This window comes from Molossus molossus, unplaced genomic scaffold, assembly GCF_014108415.1.
Source record: "Molossus molossus isolate mMolMol1 unplaced genomic scaffold, mMolMol1.p scaffold_m16_p_18, whole genome shotgun sequence".
NCBI classification, from domain to species: domain Eukaryota; kingdom Metazoa; phylum Chordata; class Mammalia; order Chiroptera; family Molossidae; genus Molossus; species Molossus molossus.
In genome coordinates, this window is record NW_023425353.1 from 66260110 (window position 1) to 66274006 (window position 13897).

General features: G+C 56.5%; 1 protein-coding gene across 3 annotated transcripts in view; it reads right to left on the reverse strand.

Annotated features, from left to right (window-relative positions):
* Positions 1-13897, reverse strand: part of ITPR1 (inositol 1,4,5-trisphosphate receptor type 1) — a 257806-nt gene that overhangs the window by 85593 nt on the left and 158316 nt on the right. The window contains exons 37-40 of one of the 3 annotated variants that reach the window (XM_036266061.1): positions 13033-13181; positions 12156-12267; positions 1310-1345; positions 335-385 (exon numbers count right to left, since the gene is read on the reverse strand). In XM_036266061.1, the coding sequence (XP_036121954.1) occupies positions 335-385; positions 1310-1345; positions 12156-12267; positions 13033-13181 (348 nt within the window). The remainder of the gene's footprint in view (positions 1-334; positions 386-1309; positions 1346-12155; positions 12268-13032; positions 13182-13897) is intronic. The other 2 variants (XM_036266060.1, XM_036266062.1) reach the window with 2 other exon arrangements.

Genomic DNA, 13897 nt, shown 5'->3' on the forward strand with positions numbered 1-13897 from the left:
CGCGGCCGTAGCGGGGCGCTGTCGTCGGGAACGTCCGCCTGTACACTTGATTACCAACCATCCCCAGTGATCACGGGTCCTCACAGGGAAATCCTTTTACGGCTGCACCTGGGCAGAAGGCTGCCAGAGAAAGGGGCGCAGACCTGAACAGCTCACATGGCCCCTGTCTGGGGGTCCCGGGGTGCAAGGCGGGGTGCAGAGCTGGGCACAGAGTGGCATATGTAAGTGGCTGGAACCAGTCCTGACCCGGTCATGCTCTAACAACATCAACAAGAAACGTCACGTGTACGTCACCGTGTGGGCTGAGGGAGCCCCGGCACCCGAGACTACGTACCCTTTTATGGTCTTCCAGTTGCCTCAGGGGTGGACTCGGTTCGAGCTCCTGCTGAACACGCAGAAAGTTGGCTGTGAGTGCCCACTGAGAACACCGAGAGCTCGCGGGCAGGACTTAAACGGAAGGACAGCACTGTCCCTGCTTCCCCAGGTGACTCACGCCCGGTTACGGGGGCCACTGCTGACCGCCCCCCGCCCCCAACCCCAGGCCGAAGATGAGCAGACACATGAATTTCTGGCTGACGCTGTTGTTTGCAAAGCTGATGAAATGAAGTTCTACATCATGCACTTCTACATGATGCAGACTCAACCGGGCAGGTCCTGGTGGCGGCCATGCACCCCTGCACGGCGCATGCATGAGAACATCGACACGCCACGCCGAGCAGACAAGACTTGGAGCGTGGCTCTCCCAGCCCCCCCGTGTCCCCACTGCAATCGGCTGCTGACGACCGAGAGCTCCGACGAGGACACTGGATGCTGATGGTCACGAAGCCACACACGGCAGCCCGGCCACCCGAGGGCTTCACTATCTCGAGAGACTTCTGCCCAGCCCAGCCCACCTCACTCTGGCTTCCACTACTGGGATTTCAGAACGTTTCTGAAAGCAGAATTTGATCCCTGGCTGTATGCCTCCCCAAAAGTTACCCGGCCCCTCCCCTAGCGAGAGCAGTCAGCAGCAAGAACGGGGCGCTGGCGACCACGCCTGTGGCAGCGGCTCTCCCCAAGGCTCCCTGCAGACCCATCTCTGCGCGGGGCCCAGAGCCCAGCTCACACAGACGGGGCGTGCGAGGCCACCGCCGGCCCCTGGAGAGGCCTCGGGTTCAGCCCCAGCTCCTCGGGATTTCTTCCTACCCTGAGAACCACCCCAGTTCCTGGCCAGGCCCCAGACTGCCCCCGCTCCTGCTGCCGGGACAGACACGTCTCCACGACAACCCAGACACTCAGGCAGGACACCCGAGAAGCCCTCAGCACACACCTCCGTGGAGTTCTCTGGGTCCGGGGCTGGCGGCAGCTGGTGGGAGCAAGAGACAGCAGGTTAGTGACGGCCGACCCTCCGGGGCCACAGAGACCACACTCAAGGGCAGAGCACAGGGACCACATCACAGGGGAGGGACCCGGCGTCCACCGTGAAGGGGGGATACTCTGTCTGTTACCTGGACCTGAACCTGGTTGTCTGGGAAGAGACTACTGCCTGAGATGGGGAAACACTTAAATCAGGAAAGAAACAAAGCAGACGACGACGACCAAGAAGGAAATGCCTGTAAGGAAAAGCTGCCCCAGGAAGGACCAGCACTGTCCGTCTTCACTCACCCGCAGGGAGAGGAGAGGGAAGCGAGACCACACACCCACGGAGACCACACACCACGGAGACGTGGGCGGGACACGGGCGGTGGCGGCAGGAGGGCCTCAGGGCGAACCAGTGCCCGGCCTGCGCTGTGCCCCACCCCGGACACAGCCTGTCCTGGTGCACCCACGTCCTGCTCTCCCGCTCCAGCCCATCTCGGAGGGCGAGGCCCTGGCGCTGGAGCAGGGACCAAAGTCGGGCTCCCCTGGCACATCTCTGGGGGGAGAAGGGCAGGCTCCCCGTGCAGGGCCCGCCCGGCACCTCCCTCAGGAGCTCCATGGACTCCCGGCCCCCGTCCTGCCAGAGCATGACGACATCCCCTCGATTTCATCATTTCCAACCACGCAAGAGAGACTAGAGGGTGCCAAAGGGAAACCGAGGGTGACGGTCAGGGTGCGCGTGGCCGCTAGGGAAGGCGTGGCCGGAGAAGCGTCCGCGGCTCCCGGTGAAGACAGCACCTGTCGCTGTTCTCCGGAGAGCGCAGGTCAGAGCAGGGAATTGATGTCTGGCGGGGACCGAAGTCACGCACCAGGCACGGCCGGCTGGTTCCAGGCCGAGGCTCATGCTGCAGCGGAGGGACCTCGGCCTCCTGGGAGGTGCTCCAGCGACGGGTGCACTCTGAGGCCAGTGCTGGGGGTGGCGAGCCAGGGCCGGAAGCCTGCGGGACGGGACTGTCCAAGCAGCTCGGCCACCGGGTTGGTGGTCCGATCCCCAAGGCAGAAACAATGTTCTTAATGTAAGACTTGTTTCATAACCTCGTGATTTCTGTCGTTTTCTGATTCTCAACCAGCAAAACGAAGTCGAGCCGTAGGGGATTTCTTCAAGCGCAAAGATTGAGCCGGTTCCCCAAGGACCGTGGGGCGTGGCGGGAGGGTTGTGCGCCCACTCCTGGGGAGGAGACCTTTCAGACACCCCACTCACCTGGGCAGAAAGTGTCCCTCCAAAGGGCGTGGCTTCCCGTGGGGGCGGCAGAGCCCACAGGAGTGCGCGGACACAGCCGGAGACAATATAAACACTGCCAGGTCCCAGGACGCACTCGAACCCCCACGCCGTGGGCTTGAGGCGAAGGGATCGGAAGTGTGCGAACGTTTGTGCTCTCTGCGCTAGGCGCGGAAGCGACACCGAAGAGGCAGATTCAGAGCAACGGGCCAAGCCTTTGAGAGGAGAGACAGCGACAAGGGCATTGTCTCCGACTGTTTCCCTGGCCCCGTGCCCGCCCACAGCCTCCACGGGTCCTGGACCAGGAAGGACAAAGGACGCAGGCCCCGATTCCTGCGGGAACCCAGAGAGACGCCCACCGAGGCCCTGCCTGTCAAAACGCAAGCTCACGGAGGCGGAGACGGAACGAGACTTGCTGCGTCTTTTCCTTTCTTCTTGACGATGTCTTTGTCCAAGAGGCATCTCGGCTTCTAGAAGGGCCATTTCCCAGCCGCTCAGAGGCCCGTGGTTTCGGATACGTTTCATGATTGTACTGACGCCCTGATAGCTCCTTACGTGGCTGTGGGGTTGGTTTTCAAAGTCACTGAACTTTTACAACAAAAGTGAAATGTAAATGAATACTCTTTCGTCCTTGAACATTTCCTGACAGCGTTGGCGTAACAGAGGGTCATGGTTTGTAGCTTCAGGACATTCTACACAGAAGGACCATGTTGCACGCAGCAGAGGGGAAGCCCCAGGGGCACTGGACGCGAGTCGTGTCACCAGGACTCTCGGGGTGACCTGGAGCCGGCCAGCGCTCCGGGCTTCTGCCTCCCGACCTGGAGCTCAAGGAGACTCGTTCCCACTAAAACATGACGTAATGCTCGCTGTATTTTCCGTAACCTCCATTTCATGATACCGAACAGACGAGTTCTGTAACTGGGACCCGCTAGGATTGCAGGCACAGAGCAGGCCCCACACACCTGGCATGTAATTTGGTCAAAAACCGAAAAAACAGCCTTTAGCAGCACTTCCTTCTGGGAGGACTTCTGCCCTAATTCTCTGAGGATAAGGTTATCCTGTGGCAGTAAATTGCAATTTTGAAAAACATCATCGCACTGATAAGCGGTGTTCCAATCGGACAATAGCTATGTACATACCACACATAATACCCAGAGCAGAAGACAATGTTTAGTAAACGGACAGGCTGATTTTCTCAGCACATTTTTATTGTCAGATTTATTCTTGTTACATGGACGGTCATTCTCCACCATCACGTGCTGAGGGAGAAAGTTGAGAAAACGGGCGTGTCTGGATTTCCGGGGCCTGGCCTCTCCGGCCTCAGGGCCACCGTCGGGGGCGGCCGCCCCTCATGCTGTTCGGCTGAGCGCGGACACCCACGCGCGCCCCGCGCCGCCTCGTCACGGCTTCCCTTCGATCCAGGGCCTTCAGATAAGGCGGCAAAATCAAACTTGATAGAAAAAAAGATCTCAAGAGACTGGCTTCGAAATACAAATTCCGAGTGAATCTCCAGTCACAGAATGCCAGCTGTCCCCCGGGAGGCGGCGGCCGGGGCCCCATGACGGGGGCGCTCGAGCAGTGACCAGGGGTGTGCGTGCAACACACCAGTGCCCACGCTCTCGGCACTGAAGGTACTCACCATTTTATCGAGGGTGGGTTTCTACCGTCAATGATGGAAGTGATACTTTGTCATTCTCAAATAAAAAGAAGGCCACAGACTTCCTGGTGTTACTATTTCTGGTGTATGACGACAGCGCCCACCTATATCCATCCCTCCATCCACCCCTCGCTCCCTCCTGCCTCCCTGCATCCTTCCATCCATCCGTCCTTCCGTCCTTCCTCCTTCCTCCCTCTCCCCTCCCTCCATCTGTACATCCATCCCTCCTTCCTTCCTCCCTCCCTCCATCTGTCCCTGCATCCATCCTTCCTTCCATCTTTCCATCCATCCATCTTTCCATCCCTCCCTCCCTCCCTCCCATGTGTGCCATTTATAGGCACCGACATGTAAATACCCTTAGTTTTCCACTGTCGTCAACATGAGTTCCTCTTACCACCTCTACACTTCTAGAACGTTCCTTTGAAATAAGCTCTCTCCTACCACGGACCTCCCCAGAAGTGGAATGCAGCTCCAGAAATGGAACTATCTTACAGATCCAGTTACCGGCACACTGGGGGGAACGTCTAGCCTCTAGCCCCCCGACTCAGACTTCAGCTCCTCCTCACCGCTCCCAGCCTCACAGGGGAACAGACGCACATCGAAGGGACTTGCAAACCTGCCGCTGGGCCTGGTCCTCCGCAGCCTCGGAAGAGCCACGCTCAGACCACAGAGCCCGCGAAAGGAAACTGAGCCCAACCAGACGTTATCTAGCATTTCAGCAGAACAATGTTCAATCTTCACATCTGTTCACACACGCCCTTGACTACGGACATTCGTTTTTAGGAACAAAATAAGAAGTAAAAGTTCTTTAGTTTCACTTCTGTTTTACAGAGCGAGTCCGTCCGAACTCAACAGTGCAATTCACTTTTAAAAACGCCTTCTCGCTGGACTCCATTGTCCGAGTTCCGGCATCAGCGTTGACAAGAGGAGAGAGAAAACGGCCCCCCCGACCCTGCCCAGCTCCCGGCGCCGAGCTGAGCCCGCTCTCCGGGTGCCAGCGTCCGACAGTCAACAACCCACAGCTCTCATTGGCAATGGCTCTGAAGGTCACGCAGCAGCGCGAGCCTAAATTCCAGGAAAAAAGGCGCTCTTATGTAACCGCGCCTGGATGCTGGCAGGGGCCCAAGCCGGCAGTTCAGATGTGAAAGTAGGGCAGCCGTGGGCTCGGACGTCACCACAACGCCCCCTGAAGGTGAGACTGGGTAATTCCAGGCTGTTCTCCTCTACCCTGCACTGCACCCTGTCCTGGCCCCCCTGCTCACAGATACAGATCCTGGGGGGCACGCTGAGGGCTCAGCACCCCGGCTGCAGCCCCGACACGTGCCAGGCGGGGCGGCCAGGCTGCGGGCGGGCTCGGGGGGCGCCAGCGTGCGTGCTTCCAGGGGGCCGTGCTTACGCGGGGAGCTCATCTCACACACGTGGCAACAGCCCTCCAGCCCTCTGCAAGGGCACGTGTCCTGCGTCCCTCCCCGAGGCCGCCCTTCTCAGCAGGGTGCATCACGGTCACCTGACCTCCCGCACAGAAGTCCCCCAACAAGTTCTCAAGACCCAGGGTACTTCTCCTTTCTACACTTCTCATGGCTGCTGCTCCGACTTAACACTTGCGTGTACTACGGTCTGTCTCCCCATAAAACCGTACGCCCCAGAAGGGCAGGCGCTGGTCTTGGGGCCCCACTCGGCCCAAGTCCCCCAGTGTGGCTCAGTCAGGTCAGTGGGTGCCTCAGCACCGGCCGCTGTCCGTCTGAAGCCCTGAGTGGGGCCATGAGGGGCCTTCCTGGACTGACGGGCAGAAACAGGCCACACCGGGACCTGCATGGATTCGGTGTTCACGGTGCCCCAAGCTGCACCTTCGAGTGAGCAGGGACCCTAACGCCGGTGGGCTCCTCTCTGCTCCCCTCGGCGTACCCCTTCCCAGCCCCGCAGGGAGAAGGGAACATCAGGGGTGAGGATGGAGACCCCACCTCTTTATTTGCCAGAGGAAGGAAGGAGGCCCTCGTCTTCCTGGTTCCCAGGGAGGTGCTGGCCTGGAAGCCAGCAGGGAAGGCCCCATCCCACGCACTTCCCTGGCTGGGACGTGGTGACCCGCCCTGGTGTCTCCCCGGGTGCTCAGCGCACAGACGGAGGCCAGGGGGCAAGGCTCCTCCCGGTGTTTCCAGCGTCTCCTCCCCGGAGCTGCCCAGTGGCCTTTATCACCACGGGCCCCGGCCCCTCCCCCACCACGGGCCCACGAGGCCACAGGTGTGCCTCACAGGGTCTCAGGGCAGCCCCCAGCACGGGAGAATCTGAAACACGGGTGTGATTTCTGCCTGAGGCCTTGCCCGCCCCCAGCACGGACTCATTAAGCCTCCTCAGAGCACCAGCTGTGGCTGCAGCACCCCACCCAGCGCCCTGACAGAGCCCGGTGGGGGAGAAACCACAGGCGCTGCGGGAGTTTCCAGAACAGCCCTTGACGGTAAAGGCCAATCAGGCAGCCTGGGAGCTGGGGACAGCGCCGGTGTCCCAGGGCTCGGATGGTTGCCAGGGGTAACAAGGGAGAAGGGGCCACAGTTGCTTCCTCAGGGAATTTTTCAAAGAATCCCAGGAGCTGCCAGGACATTCTTCTTTCATAAACAGACAGGATTCTGTTTCCTCGAGTATAATTATAAACACACCTGCTCGGCTGTGCGCGTCCCCGCAGTGAGCAGTGAGCTCCCAGCCCGGAGACCGAGTTCTATCTTGAGCGAGCAAGCACAGCAGCTGATTACTATGGTGCAAAACAGCGTATTAATAACAGCGCCGACGCCGACGGGGGACCGTCGGCCCCCCCTGACTTCAGCTGTTCTCGGCCAAGCAGCTCCGCCCCCACTTCCAGAGGAAACACACGGATCCGCGAGGCATTTCCAACGTGAGGCAGAAACGACCGCGGTGCCTTGTCAGCGAGGGATGTTTTTCTGGACCTCAACCCCGAAGAGACAACTAAACAGGAAGCGGCGGAAAGCCCTCCTTCAAGTGGTTAATGAGGTCGCTTGCTGCACAGCCTCTGGCTTCTCTCAGCTTCTGCTCGCCCAGAGGGTGTGGCCTCCTCACCTGGTCGCCTGGGAGCCGAGCAGAGGAAAGTCTGTGCCTGGAAGCCGGCAGCGTGCTGGTCCCAGCCGAGCCACCATGGAGCTGTGTGAGCTCAGACCAGTCACTGAACCTCTCTGAGCTCGTTCCCGAGGGAACTGGACCCAATTCGTACCACACGTGTCGCTTTCGGTTTCCAGGCTGGGATGCAGACTCCCTCAGGAAGGTGCAAACCATTCCTTAATAGTTCTGAAATGACGGCGGTAGACACGGGGGCAGACAACGTATTCTAGTCGGCATTTCCTGCAGGGTGCTCGACTTACCAAGCAATTAAACTCCCTCAATTATATACATCAGTTCCCCCAATTAATCTTTTCGAGTACCATGTACCCAGCGTGCATCTCATCCTAAAAATATGGCAAGACACCTTGAAAAATATTCACAAAACCAAATATTGACGAGGCCCCCAAACCCTAAACAAAATGACTACTCATCCATTGGTCTCCAGGGTGATTCCAATACAGAAAACTGATTTGACAGCTAAGGATGGAGGCCCTCTGAAAACACAGCAGTTTCCTGACCGCAAGGTCGTTTTCCTAGAAGAGAAGCCACAGGTGTCGTCCAGTCCTCGCCCGCCTGAGCCTGGGGCGGCTCGATGAGCCCTTGGAATCTGCACTCTGGCATCATGAAATGTGACCCCTCCCTCACGCAGTCCTTTCCACCTGACCAAGAGAGTCATGGTTTTCAAAACTACTTTCAAAGTGCACCAATGCAGGTTCTGCTTTTTGCATCTGATACTTGACACGAAGAGACCAAAGCTCTGGGTGATATCAGACAGGGTGAGGCCAGCGCCAACCACACATTCGGTCGAGATTCTAGACAGAGAGTGAAACCTTATCTCGGTTTAGAAGTCTTTATCCAGACTCAGATGGGATCCCCAGTGACAAACGGCAAACAGACTCATGGGAAACGCTAACAGCGCAGACATGAAGGACAGGACTTGCTCCCAGAAGGCACACCACACAGAGTCAGACACTGGACATGACAGAGACCGGGACAGACCACAACGTGTCATGGAAACATCGCCATGGGACATTGAGAAAAAATAAAATTAGGACCTCAGCATTATCCAATTCATCAATGGAAATGAGCTGGAAAAGAAGAACAGGGAGAGAAAGAGAGGGAGACGTTAGGAAAGGAATAATAAGCGAGCTCAGTGTTAGGGTGTTGTCATCGCTGACGCGGTTGGGTGGCACCCTTATCAGATGGCATTTTGGACACCCGCACCTCCCAGGGAGGTCTGCTCGGGAACGTTCTGCTCGGAAACAGGCATCAAACCTTGCAGGTCACTGAACCCAGAGCCCGGACCCGCCCTTCCAGTTCTGCACAGACGTGGCCCCGAGCAAGGCGGTGGACAAGGGCTCCGTCCCCCACTGAGACCCGAGTGCTTTCAGAAGAGGGTGGGAAAGAGCCAAGGGAATGACTGGGGAGACCCACACGGCACAGGAGGAGATGTTTCTGACTCATTTTACCGTTCAGTGGGGGTCTAGGGTGCAGACTGCAGTCAGAGTAAATCCGAATCGGCTTCGGCTTCAGCAAGCGACGGACCATCCCGGGGGAGCCTCGAGCAAGGCGGGTTTGAACAGCGTAGACCCCCCCGAACCAAGCGGGTCAGCTGTAGAAAATCTGACGAAGGGGACCCTCGCGGTTCAAACCTGCGTTGTTCAAGGGTGGGTGGTGCAGAGGAGTCCAGACACCCCACATCCTGGGGCTGCTCCCCGAGGACAGCTGGTGCTAACTCAAGTGATATTGGTAACAAACAACTTCATTAGCGTCAAGAAAAGCAGAGCATGAATCAGCACGATGCTTGCGGACAGCTCGGAGGCCTGCCGGCCGTATCGCCCTCGCTAACTCGCGGTGCGTCTGGCGCCTTCATGGCGCCGGAAACAGGGCCTGGACGGGCCCGCACCGGCTCTGCTCACAGAGAAAGGCCGCAAGGGCTACGCCGGGGCCTGGCCGTCCGCATGCAACGAAAACCCTGATGTCACTTAAGGTCAAAGCTCTGTAGTAACAAAATAACTACCTGTCAGAAGGGAACGTGGAGTTTACAGAAATTCTGAGAGATCCTGTTACATTAATCCCTGGCCTTCGAATTCCTTTCCAAAACTCTTAACAGTTTAGCAGCTTAAGGAAGAGCCTGCAGCAGACTGCAGAGGGGCCTTTCCCAGCAGGGTCGGGCTTGAAAAACTTCTGCAAGTTACAGACAACGGCAGATTCTATTTTAGAGACGGGAAGCTCTGGGAGATTTTTGTTTTTAAATCTTGGACACGGTTTAATCTGTAGATGACACGTGGAGTTTAGCAGGCACCGCACACACAGAGTGGTTGTGATGCCGTAATAAAAGTTTAACGTTTATTGACATTGCACAGACAAGAGGAAGCGTCACGTGAAGATGCTCTTCTCTGTCGTGTGGGGGACGATTCTGAATGCATCTTTATTTTATAGTTGCCCCTCTCTGAAAAGACACGTACCGCTAGTCCTTTGCATTTTAGAGACATACAGCTGAAGATGACGTTTTTATGCCTAAGTGATCCTGGCTACTTATTTTTGTCACAGTCTGCTTCGACCAGCCCCTAGCTTGCCACCATCTGGGCCAGTTCTTGGATGGGCGTTTCTCGGGGCAGTGGCCCCAGTGGACTGACCACTGGCTATTCGCCGATCTGATTCTTTCACAGGGACCCAACGGAAGCCACGGGCTCTGGGTGACCTTGCGCCAACCACAATCTGTACAGCACCCGGCATCAACTGGAGACTGTTTCAGGTGGGTGAGAAACCAGAAATGAGCCAGATGTTCACATCCTGCTACGTGTGGGGCCCTTCTGTCGTTTACACGGTCGTGTAGCACAATCGAAACGTCAACACTAAGCCTGTGGGTGGACTTCAGAGCACTCGGCGGTGCCCATCAATTACTCATGGGTCGCACAGCGATGATGAGCTGGGACTCTGCAATCAGGCTCGGTCTGGGTTGGAATTCCTCGACTCTCACTACTAGCTGTGCGACCCTGGGCCGTTTCGGAACCTCTCCGAGCCTGCGTTTCCTCCCTCTGCCCCCGCCCCCCCATGTATAAAACAGTAACAGTAGTGACATCCATCTCTGAAGCTGGCCTAAGGTAGGAGATGTGCTTGGTACGGTGGCTGGCACATAACACGAGGCCAGGGAATGCGGCTACTGCTGGGTAAGACATCCTTGAGGACACTGGTGGCTCTAGATGGCATTTAAAACCACAGCGATTCTGTCACGTTTTAGGCTGTGTGGTAACACGGGTGGCAGGTCTCACCGGCCTTCAAACAAACAGACCCATGCCAACACTCTAATGGTTCTGAACAGAAGAAAGAAGGATTTTAACTTTCTTTTTCGTCTGAGACCGTGACTAAATCCTAAACGCTGACTGACAAAGCGGGGATGAGGAAAGGGGTGTACGTCTCATCGTCTCGGAGGACCTCAGCTATGGCAGAAAAGGTCCTCCACATTTTAAAACCAAATTTCATGCCCCAAAGGTGCCAATATATTCATAGCTTGTTCAGGCCCCTTTAGAAGACTCTACTTTGTTATGGGGAGAGAATTTGTGCAGCTAGCATCCTATTTTAAAAGCATTTTTGAAGCCTTCTTTAAGAAAGGTGAAGGTGTTGTGGAATAAATGGCCCTGGTACACCTGTCCTGTGTATTCTCTGCTGTGGGCTGCTGCTTCGTTCAGGTGTTTGAATGAGGTCAGCTCATTGTTTCTGCCTCGTACCAGTGTTCTTTGCTTTTATTATTTACATTTATTAACTCTTTTCCGGCAGGCTTCTCCACAAAATTCCTGAGTTATAGATACTTAGTTTCTAGCTAGTCAACATTAATTCATCTTTTAACTCACATACTTTAAAAGTGGAGAAGGACATTTAAAAGCCCTGTGGTTTGGGGACAGGGGAGGAATGTAGCTACAAAAAGAAGTGTGTGCTTTTCTGTTTCATTGTTTCTTATTCAATGACTCACAGGGTAATTGCTCCAACAGCCATGATAGATGACTGCTTAGGTTAGAGGCTTCCTGCACACTTTCCTACTTGTCACAATCTGGTCATCGCCAGGGGTCTTGACAAGGAAGGCTGTGATTTCATTACCAACCCTTCTTCATGCAGTAACACATGGGTGACCGGGCACGGTGATACATCGATGATATCAGTGTGTTTACTTCCTTAGGAAATGCTGCTAAAAGTGGCCAGGAGACGAGTAGTGAACACGATTACCTTCTAAGGAAAACTGGCCTTCGGGGGGAGGGGCGGCGGGAGCGGTCCCCGCACATCCTGCCTGCCCTCGGCACATGCTAAGAAGCCGCATGTCCCAGGGGTTGTCCATTTCACAATCTCGAGTAGAAACGGTGAGCCGTCCGCCTGCCTGGATTCCAGTCAGAACCGGAGGGACTTTCTTCCCCCACAGGAAGATTGTGCAACATTTCGGCTGAAAGAAGCCAGCGAGCCCACAGGTGCGTATGCTCGTGGCTGGGACCCGCGGACAGCGGCTCGTAGCATGACGCCGGAGACACGTGCCTTCTCGTTGGAGATTTAAAGAGGTGGGAAGCCTGTTATTACTATTTCTCTGACCACAGGGGCCGTGGCAAGCAGCCCCCAGGAGAGAACTAAACACACTGGACGTTTACGGGCAATGGTCTCACGTTTAGGCTAAAGTAGCTTTGGAAAGAGCGAACCTCTCTGTGTGCCCGAACCTGAAGGCGGATGTCTACCCTTCCACCTCGGTTTCGGAGCAAAGCCTGGTGTGAATGTGGAAATGAGACGCAGTACCTTCTCTCCATAGCCCCTGTCCTTGGTCATCATCTCCCTGAGCGTCTGCAGCACCTTGATGCAGAGTTTCTCCTCGTTCTCCTCCAGCAGCTGCTTGGTGTGCTTTATCAACCTGCGTGGGGGAGCCACAGTTACATTCCCGCAACCACGTTCACCAGTAACTACGGTGATGCGTCAGTCAGCTCGTGAACAGATGTTGATCAGGGCCTCCTGGGGCCACTCAGCCCTGAGAACTGTTAGCGACCATGTTCCAGTGGCGACACCTGCTGGCAGGAGGGCAGAGATGCACCGCAGCCGCAGTTTACGAAGGGCGGCTGCTCCTGGGCCGAGGCTACAAGCCGCCACAGTGCCCCAAACCTCATGACACTCCTGGCTGAGCCCCCACACACCGTTCCCTCAGCCACAGTCGTGCCCTTCGAGGGGCCCAGATAGGCAAACTCAGGGGCACAGCCCACTCTCAAGTTCAGCCAACAGCCAGCCTCAGGGTCAACGGCAAATGAGGCTTCTGGTCCCAGAGAGGAGCTTCTTAGATTATGCCCCAAGGCACAGAGGAAGAAACGGCAGTTTCGGAAAGACTGTGAGGCCCTGACATGCCCCAGAGTTTGAGGGCAGAAGGGTGGAGACTCTTTCAGGTCCTGGTCGCAGGCCACAGGGGGCGCTGTCAGGACTTGTTGAGGGGAGACGGGTGCATGAGTGTGCAGTGAGGAGGAGGGTTCTCACTCAAACCACCGTGAACTGCGCACTTGGGAATGCAGGACAGGACCATGAGCTGGTGCTCGGCGAAGCCGGAAACCAGGCCGGCATGTCTCTGCAGGAACCGCGGCTTCGTGTGGTCCCCGGGGCTCTGCGACGACCCACCCCAGAGCGAGGCGCTTACTTGCAGATAAAGCCGCCGCTTTCGCACTTCCTCCGGGCGTCGGTGTTCTCCGGGAACAGCAGCTCGGGTCTGTGCAGCACGTCCACGAGCACGGACAGCTCGGCCTGCACCAGGGGCCGCAGCCGGTCCTCCAGCGCCGACACGATGTCCTGGGGGGAAGCACGCGGTGAGCACGTGACGGAGGGGAGCTCCTTCTCACCTGCACACGCCCACAGACGAGGCCAGGTCACAGGACCCCGAGGGCCACCCGGCACGCACGCCATTCGACGTTGCCCGGTGGGTCCCTGAAGCTTCAGCCCCGAAGCAGAAAACAGCAGAAACAGGCCCACACTCCCACCAGCCCTTCTTCTGAGATGGTCTTTATGCTACGCATGGGATCACCCCATATAGTTTAAAACATGATGCAAAAGACACATTCGACCACATGGAAAGATGTCTACGATATGAGTGCGAAAATGGTCAAACGACAGTAGGGCTCTATGGTCCAACTGTGATGAACAACATCAACATCTAAAGGACAGGCACCGTCTGTTAAGACATCACCGGTGGTCTGGGTGGTGGGGTCACGGGAGAGGCTCGTTTTCTTCCACATACCGGTACTTGCGAGCACTGTCAAAGGGCTTTCAATGGGCATGGATTAGTCATATAATGCAAAGTCACATAAAAATGAGAGCACACATGGATGAACATGCTGTATCAACATGCTAAATACATGTACCCTGATAGCATGATGGTCTTCAAATGCAAAACACACAGCTGCAGGAAAGGAAAACAGAGAGAGTTGAAAGAGCAGCAAAACCAACACCACAAACACCGTATCGAGGCAAATGGCAGAAAACAGATGAGAAATTATCTACAGAAGATG